The sequence below is a fragment of the Parasteatoda tepidariorum genome, chromosome 9, assembly GCF_982258835.1.
Source record: "Parasteatoda tepidariorum strain Cologne lab strain chromosome 9, Ptep-v5.0, whole genome shotgun sequence".
NCBI classification, from domain to species: domain Eukaryota; kingdom Metazoa; phylum Arthropoda; class Arachnida; order Araneae; family Theridiidae; genus Parasteatoda; species Parasteatoda tepidariorum.
Window position 1 is genome coordinate 47796740 of NC_141763.1, and position 23148 is coordinate 47819887.

At 31.2% G+C, this 23148-nt stretch overlaps 1 protein-coding gene across 3 annotated transcripts in view; it reads right to left on the bottom strand.

The window, feature by feature from the left end:
• The window catches only part of LOC107451127 (caskin-2), a 351713-nt gene that overhangs the window by 147599 nt on the left and 180966 nt on the right, over window positions 1-23148 (bottom strand). For all 3 annotated transcript variants that reach the window (XM_016067122.4, XM_087151724.1, XM_071186767.2), the window contains exons 3-6: window positions 20020-20117; window positions 16910-17055; window positions 12525-12620; window positions 12301-12440 (exon numbers count right to left, since the gene is read on the bottom strand). In XM_016067122.4, coding sequence (XP_015922608.1) covers window positions 12301-12440; window positions 12525-12620; window positions 16910-17055; window positions 20020-20117 — 480 coding nt within the window. The remainder of the gene's footprint in view (window positions 1-12300; window positions 12441-12524; window positions 12621-16909; window positions 17056-20019; window positions 20118-23148) is intronic.

Consider the following 23148-nt stretch of genomic DNA (forward strand, 5'->3'; position numbering starts at 1 on the left):
ATTTTTTTTATCACGTTCCAAAAAAAAAAAAAAAATCTTAATTAGGATCAGTGCAGTTATAAATTTTTTTTTCTTCTATCGTTTAAAATTCTTAATTTATAAACATAAAATCAATAAAATTCAAAAACATTTTCAAAAACTTTACATAATCGTGATAAAATATCTAGTTTCTAATAAATATTGCAGAAAAAATTGTGAAAATCGTGCATATTTTGTAATTTAGAACGACAGTCGACATTAAGTACTTTTTACAAACCCCGAATGAAAGAGCACGTTTTAGGTACTTTGTAAGCACTCAAAAAAATTTTTTTATCACGTTCCAAAAAAAAAAAAAATCTTAATTAGGATCAGTGCAGTTATAAATTTTTTTTTCTTCTATCGTTTAAAATTCTTAATTTATAAACATAAAATCAATAAAATTCAAAAACATTTTCAAAAACTTTACATAATCGTGATAAAATATCTAGTTTCTAATAAATATTGCAGAAAAAATTATGAAAATCGTGCATATTTTGTAATTTAGAACGACAGTCGACATTAAGTACTTTTTACAAACCCCGAATGAAAGAGCACGTTTTAGGTACTTTGTAAGCACTCAAAAAAAATTTTTTATCACGTTCCAAAAAAAAAAAAAAATCTTAATTAGGATCAGTGCAGTTATAAATTTTTTTTTCTTCTATCGTTTAAAATTCTTAATTTATAAACATAAAATCAATAAAATTCAAAAACATTTTCAAAAACTTTATATAACCATGATAAAATATCTAGTTTCCGATAAATATTGCAGAGAAAATTGTGAAAATCGTGATTTTTTTTGTAATTTCGAACGACAATCCACACGTCAAAGAAAAAATCTCTTTTTAAAAGAGAAAAGTAAGCACTTTTTACAAACCCCGAATGAAAAAAGCACCTTCAAGGGCTTTTAAAAAACGCAAATAAAAAACAAGCACATTTAAGCACTTTTTAAAAACGCTAAGCACCCTGTTTATGCACTCCATAAATGTAGGCGTTACATACAATGAAGGATGAAACGTAAATAATATTTATAAAAAGAAGGGGGGAGGAGGTTAAAATACTCGAGAGAAATAAAACAAAAATATGTGCAAATGAAAGTAAAAAATAAGGAAAAAAGTGGAGAAGAAAAAAACGGTTCGCTAAAGAAGTAAACAGATGAAAGGTTGGAGACCTAGTGTTGAAGGGTTAACTGAAGGAGGTTTTAAATCTAAGGAACAAAAGATCTCGAATGTTCAGTACCAAGACCTGTTATCATTTAAAATGTTCTGAAGATATCGTCAAAAATAATTTAACTATTCTAACCAGTGAAGCTATTAAAAAATGTCTTTTTAAATGGTGAATAATTTTATTTTATCAACAAAAATTGTAAAAAAAAAAGCGCAATAAGTAGTTCAACAACAGATTATCTATGATTGCCTTTAAATGCAATAAAATTTTTAAACAGCATCTAAATTTTCTTTGAAGCAGACGTTAATAATTCTCAGCTGAACATAAAGTGTTTCACGAGGCTTTGATTGTTCTGAGAAGTACGTTCGAGTTTTAAACCTGTTATGGGGTTTTAGTCTTATTTCCTTCTATACATAGCAAGTACAGGTTTATTTCAAGTTTAATAAAAAAAACGTTTTCAAAAAGTTTTTAGCTTAGAGATCAACATAATTGAGCAATATGTTAAATCCTTTGCTTTAATAAAGTGTTCAGCATAATATGATATCAAATCAATGATACACATTGAATTGTATAATAAGTAACTTTTCAAAAACGGAATTATTTAAAGGAATTTTCAATTGTTTTGAATGTAGTAATATCACTCAATTATTTTCCTTGAACATTTTCTTTATGGTTTCTCTAACTAGTTTGCAACAAAAGCATTTTGCAACGTGTGTTTTTAATGAATCAGTAAAGAACATTTATTTCCAGTGGGTTCATGTTTGTCATAAATCAAACGTAGCAAAGCAAAAAGTATTCCCCAACAGCACATTGTAGGCTAGGGGAGTTAGAGGTTATGGCTCCACAATTTCGTGATTAATTTCAAATCAAACGAAATTAAATCTAAATAAAAGTTTTTTTTTCTTTTCAAAGTAAAAAATAACTCTGCTCATCAATTCTAGCCAAATTAACGATGCAAATTGCTACAAAAATAACTTTGCAACGAAATTGCTACTTTTTATTTTAATTCACAACTCCTTAGTAGCTAAACAATGAGCTAACTAAAACTAATTATACAGTTTATTTTATAAAATTTTGGAAAACACTGTTTTTGTTGTCATTTTTTAAAAATTAATTATTAGGTTAGTTATTAGTTAAAATTAGTCATCTTTTTTTTTTTTTTTTTTTTTTTAATAAAATTACTTTTTTTTTCGGTAAACGCCGATTCAAATTTGAAACGAAGGTAACCTTGGTGGATTACAAAAGCTTTTCGCCACTTTATTTTAATACAAAACACAATGGTAGCGGAACAATGAACTAGCTAAACTAATTATTACAGTTTATTTTACAAAAGCTTTAAAAACACTTTTATGGTCATTTTTCATAAAATTAGTTTTTCTGACTTGTTTTCTTTTTGCTGTAATCACCTATTCAAATGTGAAACGAACTAAAATTTGATGTATTATAAAAGCATTTCGCCACTTTATATTATTAATACGAAACACAATGGTAGCGTAACAATGAGCTCACTAAAACTAATTATACAGTTTATTTTATAAAATTTTAGAAAACAGTTTTTTGTTGTTATTTTTATAAATCTAGTTATTTGGACAGGTTTTCTTTTTTCGGTAATCACCGATTCAAATATGAAACGAAGAACTAAACTTTGATGCACTATTAAAAGCATTTTAAGAAGTTTATTAAAACTCAATATGTGTAAAATAAATCAATTAAGAAAAAAAAAACTGATTCGTTGTATACAACATCAGGAATCAAACGCAAACTCAAAATCTAACATTTTTAATAAAAATTCCATTGTAAAATCGTCATAACATAAATCAAAACACGATTAAACTTAAATTGTAACATTTTTCAAAATAAGAATAAATTTGCGCCTAAATTCGCGCCAAACTAACACAGCAAAATTGCTTCAACGATAACTCTGGCAACGAAATTGCCGCTTTATTTTAATTTTTTATCATACGGGATACGCAAAAACTAAGACCATACATCAACAGCACACCCGCAATTAATTTCATTGAGCATTCTGCTGAATGCTTGAGAAACGGAAAACAGTACGATTATTCTCTTTTTTTTCTCGGAACCCGCTCAAGAGAATAACAAATAGTGGTGGCGTGCGAGAGACTGAAATAATTTAGCACTTTATCATAAGTGATAAATTAGAGCCTTAACGGTATTTTGAGTAAAGTTGTTCCTCTGAAGACCTTATTAGCTCTGAAAACTCTATTTTAGAACCTCGGTATTACGTACGAAGTGTGTGAATTGAATATTGTATTAATTTATAAGAATTTTAAGTGAAGTTCTTGGAAGAAAAAAAAAGCACGTTATTGCTTGATTATGAATGCTAATAGAGCATTTAAGGTAGTTATAAATATTTTAAACGGTGAAATAATAATTATTTTGATAAAAGAGCTTGTGTTTGGATTAAGGAAATAATTAATCAAAAGAAAGAAAATTGCTCTTTATACCTTCTTGTGTATTGTTGTGATTTACTGGAAAGTATGAATGCATTTATATTGCTGGATAAATAATAAGCGATTAATTAAAATCCAAAACAACAGCAACAAAAAAATGCTACCTTAAAGAAAAACTCGTGATGCGCGCGCCATTAATATACCATCAATAATATACATAGTTAAAGCGGCGGTAGTTCAGGGAATAGACTGTTCGTTTTCTAATGAGGTGACGCTGGTTCACACGCCAGCGTTGGCTGGTTGATACGAATTTTGTCCCGGCTTGCACCGACCACAGTGATAACATAAAATATCCGCAGTGGTAGGCTTTTCATGGGTAAGAATTCCCCTGCCGTCGGGGGCTAATCATGGGAAATTTTGTGGTTTTCCACTCCATGTAAAGCAAAGGCGGATTAGTTCCATCAAAAAGTCCTCCGCGAAGGCAAATTTCTCCTAATGCTTGATCCAGGAAATCTCTTGCCTTTTGTGTTGGGTTCAAAATTACAAGGCCACGGAGTTGAACGTTGATAGTCGCAAACTCAGAATTGGGTTGGATGTTCAACGCCGGATATAAAATAAAGCATACATAGTTAAAAATTTTGAAAAGCAATGAACCGAAATATTACGATATTAATATAATAATAATTTAACCATATTATCACGCAAATTATCGATACTACGGTTATAATATATATTGCTCGATATTAAAGTTAAAGGCACTAGTAATATCATCGTTAAATGTTAAATTGTCACCAATAATTAATATAACAGTATGTAGCACCATTACACCGTTTTAGAAAGGTTCAAAAATATATATCTAAATAATTCATAAATACTTAACGTATAAATAATTATTTAACACTACTCATCAAGAATAATTTTTATAAGTAATGACTGTCATTATCTACGTTGTCATAGCAACCAATGCATTATTCATAGCTAAAAATATTCAAATGTTTACATCTCTTAAAATATCAATCCTATGTTCCAAGACTAACTGAGAGTTAAGAATCTACTTAAAAAACCAAAAGAGAGATACTTAAAAATTTGAGTTCATTTTTCGATTGAATCTATTCTATTAAAAAGAATGACTATTAAGCAAACGTGACATTTAAAATATTCATTCAATTCTCCTACTTCTATTATTCCCTGCAGCAATTCATAGCGACTATTTCCTTGATGAATCCTGAATACAGCTTAAAAATCCATCCATTTTACTCAGCTCATCAAATCCCTTTTAATTTAATGTCCCTATAGCCTCTACCATCTTCATCTATTTTACTCTTTTCGCTGCGATTCCCAATATTGGTACTCCAATAAACCTGGAATCTCTGAACTCAAAAGAGCCTCCTTGAGCGCGTTATTATGAAAGGAAAAAGATTTTTATCTCGGGAACCCTATCTTTAAAAGATCTCTCCAGCGAATCATTCCCCATTTTGCAATATTGCCAAAAAGAGATATTAAAATACTTATAAAATGTTAAAAGTTTTCGGTCTTTTTCTTTTCACATCTGAAGGTCTAATAAGTTTCTTAGTTCCCTGCCTTCTGATGATTCCTCTCTGGAGGAGTAATAAATCCGAACCCGCCTTGTGGATATGTTTGATCGCTGAAAATATTTCTAAGGGAGAAATAATATATTGAACCTCTTATGTTGGTTATGTTTATGAAGAAAAATGTTATTGCATCTTTAGGTTAAATGGGTTGATTTTTTAAGAGGTGTCTTGCACTTAAAGCTCTAATAGTGAGCTAGCTTGATAGCTAAAAGTGTTATTGAAACACGTTTTATTACTTTATGTATATATTATGTAATGTTAAAAGAATAATATATTAAATATCCATAAATAGTGCTTATATATAACGCCCAGATAGGGTAAACAAATATCTATTAAACTGCTCCCTTCTCACACCAACCATAGAATAAAATTTTCGAAAATTTAGAGCTAAGACTTTGAAACTTTTATTATGGTGAAAAAATAATGTAGTAATGAAACAAATACTGGATTGCCTTCTAATATAATTCGTCTCTTTTATTTTATTTTCCACTCATTTATTCATTCACGCACTATATCAAGAATAATTTTTATAACTAATGACTGTCATGGTAACCGTTGTCATAACAATCGATGATGCAATATGTGTTGCTTAAAATATTAAAATGTTTATCCCCAACTTAACCAGGGATTTTAAACCTGAGTTGCCGTATTCGGAGGTTATCTCTGGAATAAGCACATTTAAGTTTGTAGGAAATGCTTTTCTTTAGAACAGCTTTGCCAATAGCTTTTGAAAGTTGTTCATTTTGGAATATTTTGAGCACATCTTAAATGAATTTTAAAAAAAAGTCTATTAATTTTAATCGCAAATTGGTCCACTTGTTGTGCGTGGAATTGGCTGTGTGTATGAACCTGCATTGGAACATCAATCCTATCAATGCAATAAAAAAAAGCTGGAGTAGCATAATCTAATTAGATATCTGTATAGTTTCCAAAATTCCAAATTAAAAAAAAAGGTGTGTAAAAAATATTCTGATCAAAATTGCGGTTAAAAACTGCACTGTTTGATAAAGAGGTCATGCGCTGATGATGATTCACAACCTAGTGAAGAATTTCGATCTTACATTACCGTGTTTACATTGTAAACATTTAACGACTTGTGTAAACAAAGTAAATGACCTATCACCCGTTCAGAATCTACTACAGCAAACAGTGACTACCATTATAATGTGTATGCATCAGCTATCAGAAACCATTATCGGTATCATTTCCTAACGCAAGATCACGAGACAAAAAGAGACATCAGAATGATATTCCACACCAAAACATTCCCTTTATCGAACCATCTCCGGTTAAGAACAAAAAGCCATAAAAATGCGCAGCTACTGACACAGGCCACCCAGAAGCCATTCTAAATAAATTATGGCCAGAAAGAATATCTCTCTACCAAGCCAAAGAATTATCTAGAAATCGAATATCCCCGAAGTGGAAGATAGAACGAAGAAATCGAACATTTTGAGGGTGGAAAGAAAGTAAATTGAAATAAATCGGCGGACACGTCACCACGGCGTCTTTCCACACCCTCCAATTGTTCTTTTTTGTTCAACCACGGCCATGAAAGGAGCAATGGATATTGGAACTGATCAAATATATCGACCATCAAACAGTGGAACTAGTTACTTCCTTTTTCTTTTTGGGTCGTATTCGCGCCACCAAGAATCAGAACCATCATCTTTTCCTCCAGGATTTCCAATTCTTTTCGGAATGCGAATTAAGATTCGTAATGGGTCTTCCCACAAGAGGATCGTTATTTTGGCCATTTTGAATGAGGTGATTCGACGACTTAGTGGAAAGAAGAATCGGATAGCTAATGGAAGCAGTATAATAACAGATAGATTTATTGGAGACGATTATATCGCCAAATATTTATGCACAACAACAATAAAAGCCATTCTTTAAGAAGAGGGGGAGCTACAAAAATTCAATTTCTGTGGTAAATTTTACGGGAAAACACTATGTTTAAAGATAAATGAGTAAGTTATTGAAGAGAAATAACTCTGTATATACACAATTTTATATTCATGTGTTTATTTAAGTTCAACATTTCTATGAGACATGATCATTTTTTAAAAAAAAATGACAGCATATTAAGTAATCAGGGTTATTCCAGACTTTATGTGAAAGATCCTGTTCTGTAAAATTGCGGAAGTACATGAATAATTTTGTATTTTTTAGGAAGGTAATAGGGTCTTTATTTATAATTTTGGGAAAAGTCACAATCACAAAACCAGTTATCAGTTTAAGATTAATTTTTCTTGTGAAAAATCTATTCGTCTTCTTAATCTGAAATTACATTAGAGTCGGTCCATTATCCTTTTTGCGAGCATCAGAAAATGTTCTGTTAGTGAAGAAAAAGGAAACACAAAATTGATGTTTCTTAAGGATTGTAGTATAGAAAATACGTAAGCAAGTGGTCACTACGTTTTTCAAAAGAAGAATTTTGTGAAGGGTTCGTTTATAAGACAACATATTTTGTGAAGAATGCGTTTTCACGATGAAATAATATACGAAGGGGCCGTTTCTACGTTAAAATATTTTGTTAAAGGTACGTTAATCAAAATTTCTTTTAAAATTGACACTGATGAAAGTAGGTAGCATAACCGCATTTAGATTTTTTGAAAATAACAACAAAAAATATTAATTTTAAAATATTATTACCTAAATATAAATAAAGGATTTAAAACTACGTTTACTTACAAGTATTTCTAATATGAACGGGTAAAAAAAGACGATTACTACTTTAACAAGAAATAGACTTTTTAGAAAAAAATATCTTTTTTAGAATACCCTCTTTTTTTAAAAATAATATTAATAATCAAAGAGAGAATGCAGAGCAAACTACTGTTGTTGTTTCTAATGACACTTACCAATACCAGCAAGCGTGCTTGGAGAAACTAAGCAAATTTAAGGCAGAGGGTGCGTTTCTTGCTTTTAAGAATACGTCTTTAGCCACACACACATCACAGAACACAAAGACATGTTAATTTGCCATGGGAACTTGGATGACTTTGTGACCCAACAGATTTAACGTGCACCAATTAGCATTCGGTCGGCGGGGATAGATTCCACGGCATCTTGGACATGGGCCCAACGAAATACCAACACGACTATCCCGGTCCACAATGACGTCTTTTGAGTTTACATAAAAGAGAATTTCAAGAAGTTTTGATTGTACGTTTGAAAAGAAAAATCCTATTTAATTAATTTATTTATTTTAATAGAAAATATTCAGATTTTTGTACCTAAAAATAGGTAAAATATGCTCTTATAGGCGAGATTCTCGGCGATTATTTTTTAGAAGTCATAGTCACCCAAATCTTTTGACTATATAACTATTTTTATACCTGAAAACAAACTTTGTTTGGAAGAATTGCGAATTATAACTTCTAATGATTTTGCAATGCAATGACATTTACAAGATAACAACGGAAATAACATTCAAAATGACCAACAGTACATTAAAATATTCAAACGCAAATAGCTTACATTAATGGGAATTATATCAAAAGAGTAATTTGTATCAGAAAATTTCATAACATAAAATATTTAAAAAAAACTTATTTTAAAAAGAAATGCATGATTTTTGAAAATATAAGAAGTCGATTAAATCGTTGTTGATAAGAAGTTGATAAAAACTCAACAACGCAAAAGATTTATGCTATTAAATTTCAATCCTACTTTTAGAGACTGCGAGGAAACGAAGAAATATGATCCATAAATTTCGAATTTTTAGAGGAACAAAATTCTCCAATATTTCATCTTTAAGGCTGTTTTTCACACTTAAGAGTCATGCAATGAATAAAATATAACAAAACTAAAAAAAAACAGCATATAAAATATAATATGATCTAGGGTTGGTGAGATTTAAAACTCTCTGCAATTTTTTTTTCAGTAATAAATTTGAAAAATTATATAACTCGTGAATAGTTGAACAAATAAATACATTATCTGGAAGGTTTGATTATACGAAATTACGCAAGATATTGCCTGAGAAACCTTCAGGTTCAAGACGATAAACCAGATGCCTCTATTTCTATGGAGGGGGGGAAGGCAAATATATCATCGCATCGCGTTTTTTTATTACTAATTTCGATATGAGCTTTGTCTTATTTTAATTTTTATTAGCTTATGAAGTATCGGATGTCTTAACTCAGATTAAGTAAAAATGATCACATTTGATGTAGTTCTTCTAAAAAACTATTTAACAGATTATTTTCCAATAGGAACGGCGCAAACAGAAATTGATTTTGAATTGATCTAGATCAGCATTTGACTTGGACATCTGTATATTTTAACGGGTTTTTAAAAATAAAAAAAAAATTAACTGTCGAATTAGAATTCAAAAATGTTGGACATTTTTTGACAAAATATGGCGTTAAAATTTATTCATTTATAAAATCTATCTATTTTTCGAAAAATATTTGAAAACGCTTTTAAATTATTTAAAAAGTAAATAAAATTCAGCTTTTTAATCAATAAAAGCGTTATTAAATTATTATAGTGGTTGTACTTTACTCAATAAAGTTTGAATTTGCATTTGAGCATTTATATATATATATATATATATATATATATATATATATATATATATATATATATATATATATATATATATATATATATATATATATATATATATATATATATATATATATATATATATATATATATATATATATATAAAACGTCTTTTTAGGTAAGAGCACTTTCCTCGCATTTGAATATAAAGATAACATTACTAAAGCCAATTAAAATTACATGCTTATGTGTTTTATTTCTTTTAGCATAATGCGGGAATTATTTACGAACTCAATCTAATATAAAACGTGTTTAATATCTGTAATTGCAAAGAATAACAATAATAAACACAAAAAAAAAAAAAAAAAAAAAAATGAAAAATATTTCCTAAAATGTTTAATGTGTATAGATCACTTTAGTTCAGGCGTGAATCGATAATCTTTAAGGCAACAACCGCATCATTCAAGGAAAGATAATACTTAAAAACTTTTTGATGATCATCACTAAATATATCTCCAGGCAAGCAAATACAACGTTCTACTGAAAAATTACTTTAGTCCCCAAAGTAGTTCATTTTTATTCATTAGAACAAACTTCAAAAACTAACTCTCCTTTCTTCCCGCCTTAAGCTATTGGAGCTAATTGATACAGAGACCCTGGAATTCTAAACTAAACAAAACCATAACTTATATTTTCACAAAAAAGTTGAAAGTTTAGAGTTGCAGGAAACGAACATAAATATTCAAAACCCAAGAAAAGAACAACCCTTATGTCTCAAACCGCTAATGAAAGAAAGAAAAATAAAAGAAACCAGAGAAAGAAGAAGACAATACTTTTGGAGAACCGAAAACTACAGCAGCGTCCCCAATCGGGAATAATTGGTACTTAATTGTCTCATCCATATTCATTAGCAAGGGTCTTAATTATAATATTCTTTGGATCCCTCTCTGCGTTCCTTGTCTTTTATACATATGCGTAGTTTTGACAGGAAATTAATAAGGGTCATAGAAGGCATGCGATGTAAGGAGAAACTTTCGATAACTAAGACCGCTTTTTAAAAGGTTGCGTTGAAAGGTGACATACATTTGGCGCTTATTTTAGAAAAGGTTGGCATTAAAATTTATTCCGCTGTGATAACGGTAAGTTGATTAATTAATTAATTTCCCCGCAATTTTCGCCGTTTAATCTTTAATAAGCAGGTATGGTTAAGAACTATCACTTCGCTCGGTATTTTTTTTCTTTACCGCCTAGTTTGAAATATTTGTTTAAGTTAACGAAGCAGAATGCATTTGTCATACTCTTTATTTTAAAGTACACTTTTTTTAAAGCGTTATTCAAACAATTATTTTTTTGTCTTCTAATTTTTAAAAAATATTTCCATAACAAAAACGATGTTTTAAACTTAAATACTCAGTAATATTTAAATGTGAAATTATTTTTAAAAAAGATAATAATTTTATTTTTAGATTTTACAATTTTTTTTCATTTATTTAAATATAAGAAAAACATAAAAGTTATAGTGAAGGCAAAATTTCTGAGAAATATAATAGTTTCTAGAAATATATACTAGAAGTAAAATAATAAAACATAGCGCTTAAATTTTTAGCTTTTTTTAAAAAATTTTAGGGATAAAACAGAACATTAAAGAATCAATTATTGAATTTTGATTATCAGTGTTTAAGATCTTATGAAAAATCTCTGGAACTTATAAGATCGACTATTCCTATTTCACAAGAGATCCCTACGCCACTGTGTGCTGACACAGATAATGGTAGCACATGTGTAAAATTTTAAATTTTCAGTGTCAAGGAGCGTATGACAAACCTCTGGGCTTTATAAACTTGTCAATTAAAAAATATATTTCACGAGAGATCGCTACTACGAGCTGACACTAACGATGTTGCAGTACACATGTTGTAAAATTTTGATTATCAGTAACTAAGAGTTTGTGACAAAATCCAGGGGTCTGTCCAAACAACACAATTTATATCCACAAGTTACGAGTAATTTGTGGATATAAAATAAAGGTTAAGTCACATTCTTTCAACCAGGGTTCGCTTTTGTGAATTTGTGCAAATAGGGTCCGTTATTGCAAAAAAAATTTTTCAAGGAGTTTTTAAATTGTAAAGACATACAAGATTATGCGCAACACTTTAAATATATAATTATAAGAAATTAAATTTTAAAAAATAAACAGCAATTGCAGCTACTAAATTAGCGATGCAACATACAAATATTTGGTATTTATCCTATACTGCTGAACGCAGAATATTCATTTCGGACGAATAAAGGAAGAAGCGTCTGCCGAAGACAAAACTTAGTTCGTTTACATTAGTCTTTCTTTCCCCCCATTCCTGGGAAGGGTTTATTCGATTAACAAAACAATAATGAAGATAAACATATTTGTGAAGGGTCCGATTAAAAGATAAATTACTTTGTGAAGGGTCCGTTTTTAAGTTAAAATATTTTTGAAAGTTTCCGTTAACGGACCCAAATTTCTTCTAAACAGACCCCTGAAAGCTATCTACTTTTTCACCCGAAAAAGTTTGACAAATAATACAAATTTGTGAACACACATAAAGTATTGTAAAACGTACCTAATGACATCTACGTGTCCATTCCTGGCAGCTAAATGCAAGCATGTGGTTCGATTGTTGTCCGCTAAGTCCTCAGGATTCTCTGTTAACAGAGAACGGCAACGCGAATTAGCTTGCTGTTGCAATAACAGTTCCACCACCTGTCAAAAAATAATATTAGTTTTATGAATATTTAATTTTGGTAATAATACACACTACACATGAAACTATTTATGCTGACATACCTGATATCTACCGAATTCGCAAGCCAGGTCCAGTGGAGATTTATGATCTTTGTTACGAATTAGGATATTGGAATGGTATCTTAGCAATAAACTGGTCTGTGAGAAAAAAAGAAAAAAATATAGTTAATGCATGAAATGTAATTTTGAAACGATAGTTTTCTAAATAATATCAAATTATTAATTCAATCAATATTTTGCCACGTTTCTTTGAAATAAAGAATTTGTCATAGCAAACATTATCCAGAGCTTCTACATCTAAGGGTTTTAAAAATAATACATGATAAACAAGGGCAATAAACAAAAATCCTTATAGTACATCATTATTTTTACATAGCAATTCTTCAGAAGTTAAACATTTACCACCAGATGTTTGGTGACACTCATTGCATCGTTGTTGCGTGGAATGGCACACCTTTTCCAACATTCTTTTATATATTTATAAAAACTACCGACTTATATGTTTTATTTTATAAACGTCGTTGAACAGACGACCCAATATTTTGGGCGTACGACAATTAATGTTCAACTCTGTAGCCTTGTAATTTTGAACCTAATCCAGGAGACAAGGGAACTCCTGGATCAAGTATTGGGAAAAATTTGCCTTCGTGGAGGACTTTTTGATGGAACTAACCCGCATTTGCGTTACATGGTGAGGAACCAAGAGAACCTCCCACGGTTAGCCTGGCGGCAAAGGGACTTTAACCCATGATCCGTCTTTACGTCAGCATTGTGATCGGTGCAAGCCGGATGCGGATTCGTTTCGACTAGCCATCGCTAGAGATTCGAACCCGGTTCACCTCACTGAAAGGCGAACTCTCTACCCCCTGCGCCATCGCAGCTCTACGGCTATGAGTTAACAACAGTTACTGATGACTGTTAGGTTTAATTTAGTCTATCTAAAACCAGCCATGCCTATGCTTTTTCTAGAAAAAAGAGCAAAAAGTCAATATGGGGGAAAGCCACAGTTTTTTAAAAATGAAAAGCTCTTGTCGTATAATTTTTTAACAATTAAAAACTCCCCTCAATACTGCATTATCTGAGCTCAGAAAAATCTGCAAAAACTTAGAATAAGGCAGTGATTTTGATAGTTTTCATTTACGTGAAAAAATGTCCCAAAAATTAGTGATTTTTAAAAAAAAGTTTAATAACTTTTAAAATATTTAAGTTATTTGTCCGCTCTAAAGCTAAGATGATTCTTCACGGCAAGATGATATACAATAGTCATCGCTTTATGAACACTTAAATTGTGGCCTTTTTATTTTCCTAGGCGACAGAGCTTCAAAAAAAAAAAAAAAAACGTTTAATTTTATTTTTATAAAACAACGTCATATATTTTGGAATGAAATTCAACTAAAGACCAAAACTCGATTCATCAATAATGTCAGATTTAAATCTCCTTTCGAAATTAAATTAATTAAAATTTAACTGAAAGATCTAGCTGAATATAAACTCAATATTTCGCATAAAACCGATACTGCAAGAGGGGGGGGGGGTGGTCATGCCAAATATTACATTCGAGACTCGTCTCCATGAGAGACAGTTCCTGCAATGTCACGGAACATTCGATAGCCGGAGAGAGTGAGATAGAAATTAATTTCCAATGCAGAACACCCCAAACTGATTACTTAATCCCAGCACGCATACGGCAGCAGGTGAATTTGTAAAGCAATACAGCATATTAATATATATAGCAGGTTCTTAATTATGCAGGTACTCCTATCATTAATATTGTAACGTAACCGTTGACAAATAATTAAAACAACGAAATGGAATTAGTGCGTCGTTCAAAGCGACTCTCATTTTTATTCGTCACTTTCGTTTATAGAAAACGTTTTTGCTCTTAAATATTTTTTTTCTCTTTTTCTTTTGTACACATAAATAATTTTGCTGAATTTTTCAGACTATATGAAACAGTATTATTATATTTTATTTTATATCCGTCCTTGAACAGCAGACCCAATTTTTGGGTTTACGACTACCAGGGTGCGTAACCGAATTATTCAACAAAAAATAAGCACCTTTTAAGCATTTTTCAAGCAATCAAAAAATATTTTTAAGCACTTTAAAAAAAATGTCAGAATTAGGCAGGGTTGGAAAATTTTTGACAATTGGTCGGTTTTATCTTGTTTTAAACATCATGTCAAAAAAAAAAAAAAAACCTTTTGGCATTGTTTTTGACAATTATGACAAATCAATTATTCAAATTTTGACAAAATTATGAAATTTTGAATCATGTAAAACGAATGGCGTTTTCATACGCTACAGACTGACAATACGCCGAAATAGATTGGGGTAGAATGAATTGTGAAAACGTTAAATAGAACAATGTGAACTGTGTCTTTTAGTTATAATTCGTAGCGAAAATCAACATAGTAAAGGAAAAATCTCATTTTGAAAAAGGGAAAATTAAGCACTTTTTAAAAACACCCAATAAAAAAAGCACCTTTAAAGGCTTTTAAAAGACAAAAATCGAAAAGAAGCACCTTTAAGTACTTTTTAAAAACGCTACGCACCCTGGACTGCTAATGTTCAACTCCGTAGACTCGTAATTTTGAATCAATCCAGAAGACAAGGGAGCTCCTGGATTATTACCCCCAGAGGTATTGATTTGTTATGGGAACATGGAGGAATTTGCGACTCGACGACAGATTTAATGTGTATCAGTCACCATTTAGTCACTTCGGCCGGCTGGGATCGAACCCACGAACTCTTGGACATGGGCTCAGTGCCCTACCAACCAGTCTATCCCGGCCCACAGTATTATTAGGTCATATTTTCTGAAAGACATACAGATGTGGATAAAATAAAAAGCATTTGTGATCAAATTTTTCTTTCTTTTTAATAGTACTTAAGGTATTTTGAGGATAAGGCAGACGGCTCTCATGATTTTTGAGTGGCCATATCAAATACCTAAACTTTCAACAGGGGGCTTCTTTCCGCAGTTTCGTCATTGGTGCAAAGGATGATAAAACCTCCCCCAACTATATTCTCAAATGCTTAGGTTTTATTATTCTCGAGATTTTAAGGGATCAGCATTTGTTTTTAGACCTTTTAGAGATTTTTTGATATTACGGAGGTGTAGCTAGACTACACCATCTGGGATTAGAAACACAACAGTTACTTCAAGGTAAGTCGAAGGTTCGAGGTTCGTCAAAATGGGCACAGCCCGAAAAATATCCACCCGATTTTTTTCAGGTGGGTCAGCTTGAAAAAAAAAACCCACTTTTTTTCAAGGCCCCACTTTTCAAAATTTACTGTACTAGAACAATGGGTTTTATTTCAAAAGCAAAATAATTGTAAATCAGTGCAATTTAAACAAAGACTATAAACAATTGAAAATAAATTAATTTAAAATAGATAAATTGAAATAGATTCAACTTGTTTTAAAAGTACATTAACGGGCTTTCAATTAAGACGGAAAATTGAAGTACTTAGAAGGTGATTGGGACTCAAAAAGCCTTACGAATATTTCAATTTATATAAAAATTATTGCTGTTATTATATTTTTATTAATCAAATTATCATAACAAAAGATTAACTCTTGAATTTGATATAATATAAATTTCGCGTTTTTGGAAAATTAAGACAAATTAAAGTGATTTAAAGTGTAATTAAATCAATTTACTTCACTCATGAAAAAATATCAGTTTTTATGAAATAAAATTACTTATGTAACTTGAAAAGTTATTGAATTTTCGTAAGGATACTTTAAGATATTATTAATAAATTAACTTTATATATAATTATAAAACATAAAAAAAAATGCTTAATATAACTTAATATCTATAGAACTAATTAGTAATCAATGTTCTCAATTGGTAAAATTAAATGCAGAAGCTGAGATTCGCAATTATTTTCATTAAAAAAAAAACAGAAAAAAAGATTAGTTAGAAGGGGGGGGGGACATGGAAAAATTTATTAGAGGAACAAGTTTTTATATTTTACTGCTAGGAAATTACCAAAATATTCAGTCGTGGGCCAACCTTGCTAAATATTCGGTTAAGTCAAATAATTTCCTTTTTTTAAATTAATTTATTATTCCTTTATAAGGGTGCATTAAAAGAATTATTTCTAAAAATGCGAATCAGTTAGATTTTGCTTAACTATGTCACGTGTCGTGTGAAATTAACTCTTATTACAGATAAATACAGACAATACTAATATCCAATACTAATAAGCATTCAATTCATGTTAATTATTTTTTGCAAAACTTCGTTAAAATACAAACAATGCATCGTTAAACAAATAGCTATTTTAATAACAGTTTAAGTTGAAATTTAATAAGCTAATTTTATTTAATTATTTAATTGAATAATAACATACTGTATTTATCTTATTATAAATTAAATGTTTAGAACATATGACTATGAGGAAATAGTACATACCACCAAGACGTGTCCATGTTGACAAGCTAAGTGTAATGGAGTTTCACCCTTATTAGCTTGATCATTCACAGATGCGTTGTATTGCAGAAGAAGAGCTACAGGTTCTGGTTTTCCTTGCCAAGAAGCGTAGTGCAGTGGTCGCATTCCTGTCAAACAACGTGAAATTTTAAATGATATCAGTTGACTATTTAATATATATATATATATATATATATATATATATATATATATATATATATATATATATATATATACACTGGTTATCATAAATTAAGGAAAATTCACAAAAATCGCGATAACTCAAGAAATTACACATGGAATTTTATGAAACTTACCCACAATATACAACACATAGTAAGGTATTAAACAACATAAAAAGAAATTATCAGACATTAATAGTAGTATAGAAATTAGCACATGTATAAAATAAACAAATTGGAAGTATCGGTTTGCAATAGAAAAAGTACCTTTAATATGGAATATGATTGCCTCTAGAAGCAATACAGCACAAACAGCGATGTGTGATGCTTTCAATTATGCGGTCTATCAGTTCAATAGGAAGTGAGAGCCATTGCTCTTGTAAAGCAGTTGCAAGCGTGGCAAGGGTCTGAGGGGGCGGATTGATGGCAGATACACGCCTCCCTAGAGCATCCCAAACGTGCTCGATAGGATTCAAGTCCGGGGATCGAGCTGGCCACTCCATGCGAGTAATTGTTTCCTGTTGAAGATAATCATCAACAATGCGAGCTCTGTGTGGTCTTGCATTATCGTCCTGTAACAGGAAGCAATCACCAATTGCCCCGGCATATGGGCGCACATAAGCATCAAGGATGTTGTCTCGATAAACCTGAGCATTCACGGTTCCCCTTGGAAAGACATGGAGGTATGTGCGCCCTCCTAAGGATATGCCTCCCCAAACACAGACACTGCCTCTTCCGTATGCATCTCTTTCACGGATGTTTGATGGATGATAACGGGTCCCAGGTTCTCTCCATATCAAATAACGTCTACTGTCACTTTCTAGACTAAACCTGGACTCATCCGTAAAGAGAACAGGCCTCCATTGATCTGACGTCCAGTGGACATGTTGTCGGGCCCACTGCAAACGGTCTCTCCTATGGCGTGATGTGAGCGGCACGCAAATGGCTGGTCGTCTCGCATACAGACCACCTTCGTGGAGCCTTCTGCGCACAGTTGACGTTGACACCAACCTTCCGGTGGCTGCAGCAAGAGAGGATCTAAGATGTGTCGGAGTAGCGGTTCTATTCCTGCGTGCACTTAATGTCAAATATCGGTCATCGGCACTGGTCGTAACAGTTGGCCGTCCTTGACTGAACCTCCTAGATGCCGAATCTGTGGTTTGAAATTGCCTCCAAAGTCTATGAACCACAGATGGACTCACATTTAGCCATCTGGCCACTTCTGATTGACTCTGCCCTGCCTCTAGTCTCCCGATGGCTCTCCATCGTAGTTCTTCAGGCAAATGATGCCTAGAGGTCATTATTACGAATTGGCTATCTCAGATTTTCAATGTCGCAATCACAGTAAAATTTGTGTGCTTTCTCTCAAACTTGGACTTTTATGCTCCAGGCAGATGACGTAAGCCGAGTGCAGCGCCACTAATTTGCATATTGCAATTTTACTCAGCTACTCTTAGTGGACAACATATGCAAATTTTGCACGGTTTGGCTTACTTTTGAAAGAGTTATCGCTATTTTTGTGATTTTTCCTTAATTTATGATAACCAGTGTATATATATATATATATATATATATATATATATATATATATATATATATATATATATATATATATATATATATATATATTGACCTCCTATCCCTGGAGTGCCTTATTGGCTCTTGGCATTTCCGGCAAAATTAAATTCCTAGTGCACTTTAGCATCCAAATAGAGTCTCGCTGCTGCCATCTAGTGTGGCAGAAACTAGACGTTCAAATTAACATGACCAACGGTATCTCACCCATTGTGGTGGTCCTGAAAGAGTGGATACCACGTCTGGAGAACACACTAGGTCTGCTCATCGGCAAGACCGATAGTGCAGCTCATTGGAAATAAAAAAAAATAAAAAAATATTGACCTCCTTCCTTGCTTAATTTAAGGTGTGCTTTTGTACATTATTTTTTCTTCATAATATTTTTTTATTAATATAAATAAATAAATAGTAATTTATAATATAGGTTGATTAAGTGAACGAGTCATATGTAGTTAAATTTTTTTTTCGTAATTTCGGAAAAACTTTGTGTTTTTTATTATTCTTAATTACTGTGTCGAACTACACTGTTATCATAAATTTTGAAGTTCACAGGACACAACATTTTTACTGCGCTCGCCTTCTAATGGGGTACCCCGGGTTCGAATCCTAGGGATGGCTGGTTGAAGCGAATTCTGCACCTGGCTCGCATCGCTGTGCTGACGTAAAATATCTTCAATGGTAGATGGATTATGTGTTAGAGTCTCCTTTTAACCGTGGGATATTTTCGTGGTTCTTCTCTCCATGTAACGATTAGTTAAATCAAAATTCCTACAAGGTGGCGAAATTCTCCCTATACTTGGTCCAATAGATTCCTTGTCTTCTGGATTGGGTTCAAAATTACAAGGCTACGGAGTTGAACATCAGTAGTAGTAAACTCAAAATTGGGTCTACTGTTAAGCGGCGGTTATAAAATAAACATTGGAAATAGTGCAGTAATTACGCGAATGTCAGAATTTGGGATACATCTATAAATGGGTTTTTCTTTTTTTGTTTCTTTATAAGTACAAAGAAAAATAAAATACAAAAGCAGCTTTAAACGAAGTTATTTTAACCAGGGTTATCAACCAGTTATTTTAACTGCATAAAAAAACAATTGCTCAAGAATGATTTTATGTAGTATATCATAAATTTATAAGAGAAAAAAAAAAGCGAGCTTCCTAAACAACTGTCTTATCAGCCATTTGAGAAAGCAATACTTTCAAAATAATAAATTGTAACACAATGACAAATGTAATAAGCCAAAAATATGCAAATTGATTGAAAAAAAAATGGTTGCTTGAAGTTTATTAATCAAAAAAAATATTAACATTAAAAATTTCGTATAAGGTATTTTACCTTTGTTATCTTTGATGTCTACTTGAGCACCGGCATCAAGAAGGAGTTGGATAATAGGAACGCTGCACATGAGAGCCGCCTGGTGAAGACTCGAGATACTGCAATAGAAAACATGAGACTTTTTAATAATCTTTACTGTACAGACGCAGACTATACTTTTATCAAAAAAGATAGTCGCCATATTTTACTTATATTGAAATAAAATAAAAGGCAGGTTTCGCACCATCAAGATTTTACACTAGAAGATCATTTATTCAATTTTATTAGAATTTAATAATATCAAATATAAGAGGAAAGAAAAACTTTACACAAATACGTAGTAAATAGTACAAACGCTGCTAAATATATAGAATTTAACTCTTTGCTATCGTATGGTAGCTCTCAACCATCAATTCTTATGAATGAGTAAAATCAAGAGAATGTCGACAATCACATAGTCGCTTTGGTGAATGTCCAAAATATTTGTTATATCCGATTTGATATTAATGTATTGGATGATATTATTATATTTATTCCATATATTAATATCTGTTAGTACCGGACAAATGTATACCGGGCAGTGGCACTGACTTTTTTAAAAAAAACATCATTGTAGGGTATACCGGGCAAATGTATATAGATACTGGGCAGTGGCACTTAACTAGACCTAGTATCAGGGGTCTGTTCAGACATTTTGTGAAAGGTCCGTTTTTCGTGAAATTGTGAAAAAATTACTCACATTCTTTCAACCAGGGTCCGCTGTTACGAATTTGTGCAAATAGGGTCCGTTATTGCAAAAAAAAAAAAAAACTTTTACAAAGAGTTTTTAAATTGTAAAGATATACAAGATTATGCTCAACACTGTAAAATTATAATTGAAAAAATTAAATTTTAAAAAATAAACAACAATTGCTGCTTCTAAATAAGAGATGCAACATACAAATATTTGGTATTTAGCCTATACTGCTGAACGCAGAATATTAATTTCGGACGAATAATGGAAGAATCGTCTACTGAAGACAAAACTTAATTCATTTACATCCATCTTTCTTGTTTTCTGCCCTGGAAAGGGTTTATTCGATTAACAAAATAATAATGAAGATAAACAAATTTGTGAAGGGTCCGATTGAAAGAAAAATCATTTTGTGAAGGGTCCGTTTTTAAGTTAAAATATTTTGTGAAGGGTCCGTTTTTATGAAAAGATATTTCGTGAAGGGTCCGTTAACGGACCCAAATTTCTTCTAAACAGACCCCTGCTAGTATACATTTCGGACATTTACCAAAGCAACTATGTGATTGTCAACATTCATCGGTAGAAGATAACAGCTACCTATTTCGATTATTCACAGTAACATCAACAAAACACATCACAAACGGTTAAACTAGAATATTAATATAAGAAAAACCCGGATCGCGGATTTAATTTTTATAGCAAGGTTTTTCTTTTTTAAATCACCCATTTCTGAAATTATTGTATATACTAATTTATCACTATCTTCGAAACATTTATTAGCAGCTTGTTTCCCCAAACTTTTCTACTATATTTGATATCGATTAATAAAACTGTTTAGTTCATACAACCATAATATTTTCGTCTTATTATAATGTTTATAAGGTTTGCAAAACAGAATTTTAAAACAATGGAACTAAGTGTGTTTAGAATATATGTAAACTTAATATCCAAAAGAATTATCGTAAAAAAGTTTATAAATAGGCCGCAAATGAAGAAGATGAATAAAAAAAGAACAATTAAAGGTTTACGATCACACTAACATTCGCAGAGGAATTGATGAATTTATTAAAATATTCATTCATGAAGCAAAGCAAAGTTAAACAATTCAAAGCAGCATTAAAAAATTATCACTTATTATTAACACTAGATTGCCTAAGGAAGTCATTTTGACTGCTTTTAATTTCAATTAGAAAAACAATGATGTATGTAATGAAACAATTTCTTAGAATTTTGTACAACATATACTTTTTTTATTGTTAATATTTACTAATAACTTGTTATATAACTGTAAATAATATAAAAAATATTAAAAATTAATTTTAAGCAAGGTTCTTTACACATTATTTATTCTTTTACAATCTAGTCATTTTGACTGCTTTTGGGCAATATAGGTATAAACTAAGTTTCAGGATTTCTAGTGTTAATCAGCAGTAAATAAAACTTCAAATTTCCAATTATAATTGTTCTAAATAATTCCATCACAAATTCCATCACTCCATCACAATTTATTTCCCAGAAAATAATAACACTCCACAAACAACATTTTCTGAAAAGCTTCTATAGCCAGAAAAGCTATTTTTGAATTCCTTCAGAATAGAATAAATAAATATTTAAACGCAGCAGCGAGACTTGCACAAGCACATTTTCAAAGCTCCAAGTCGTATTTTGTTTCTTAATGCCTCTAAGGCTTAGTTTCTATTGCTCCATCACCTAAGACGAGTCTAAAAATAAAATAGTGGAAAAATTTCTCGAAATTTCTGGTACTTCACCGGAAAAGAAAACATACCTAAACTTTGGAAGAGGGTGCTTCAGAGACAAAACCCCGAGGAATAAAAATCTGGAATAAACATGTTTTTGTATTTAGAGAACCCGACATAGTCGTATATACAAAGGGTAAAATTACGACATTCTATGGAAATGTTTCTTCGCACCTTTTGTTTTTATCGCTTCGTAGACAGATCGCAAAAGCAAACAAATCTCTATTTTTGGAACAAGAACTTCTGCTACAAGGCTTTCTTAAGGTGCTGCAGAGTATGTTAGTTCTAAAACATCTGTTTGAAGACTTTTTTCCTAGATGTAGATGTAATTCATTTTTGAAAATCCCGTCACTTACAAATGGCTCGTTACGCAAATAGGAGAGAGGATCCTGACAAATATGGTCTAATTCATCAAGCGCAAGCAAACTGCTGTTTCCAAGTGTCATTCAAATTTCACCAAGATGATTGCTAAATACATTTTTTTCTTTTAAAAAAAAGAACGAAAGTAATTTATAAATTTTTACATCTAAGAGAGAGAAGTAGAGTTAAAACAGAGGAACACATATATTTTTTTTTCTTCCCTGTTGCATGAGATTTAACAGATCTTGGATATTTTAACGTCACTGATATCAAATCAGCAATCAGTTTCTCTCTAAGCCC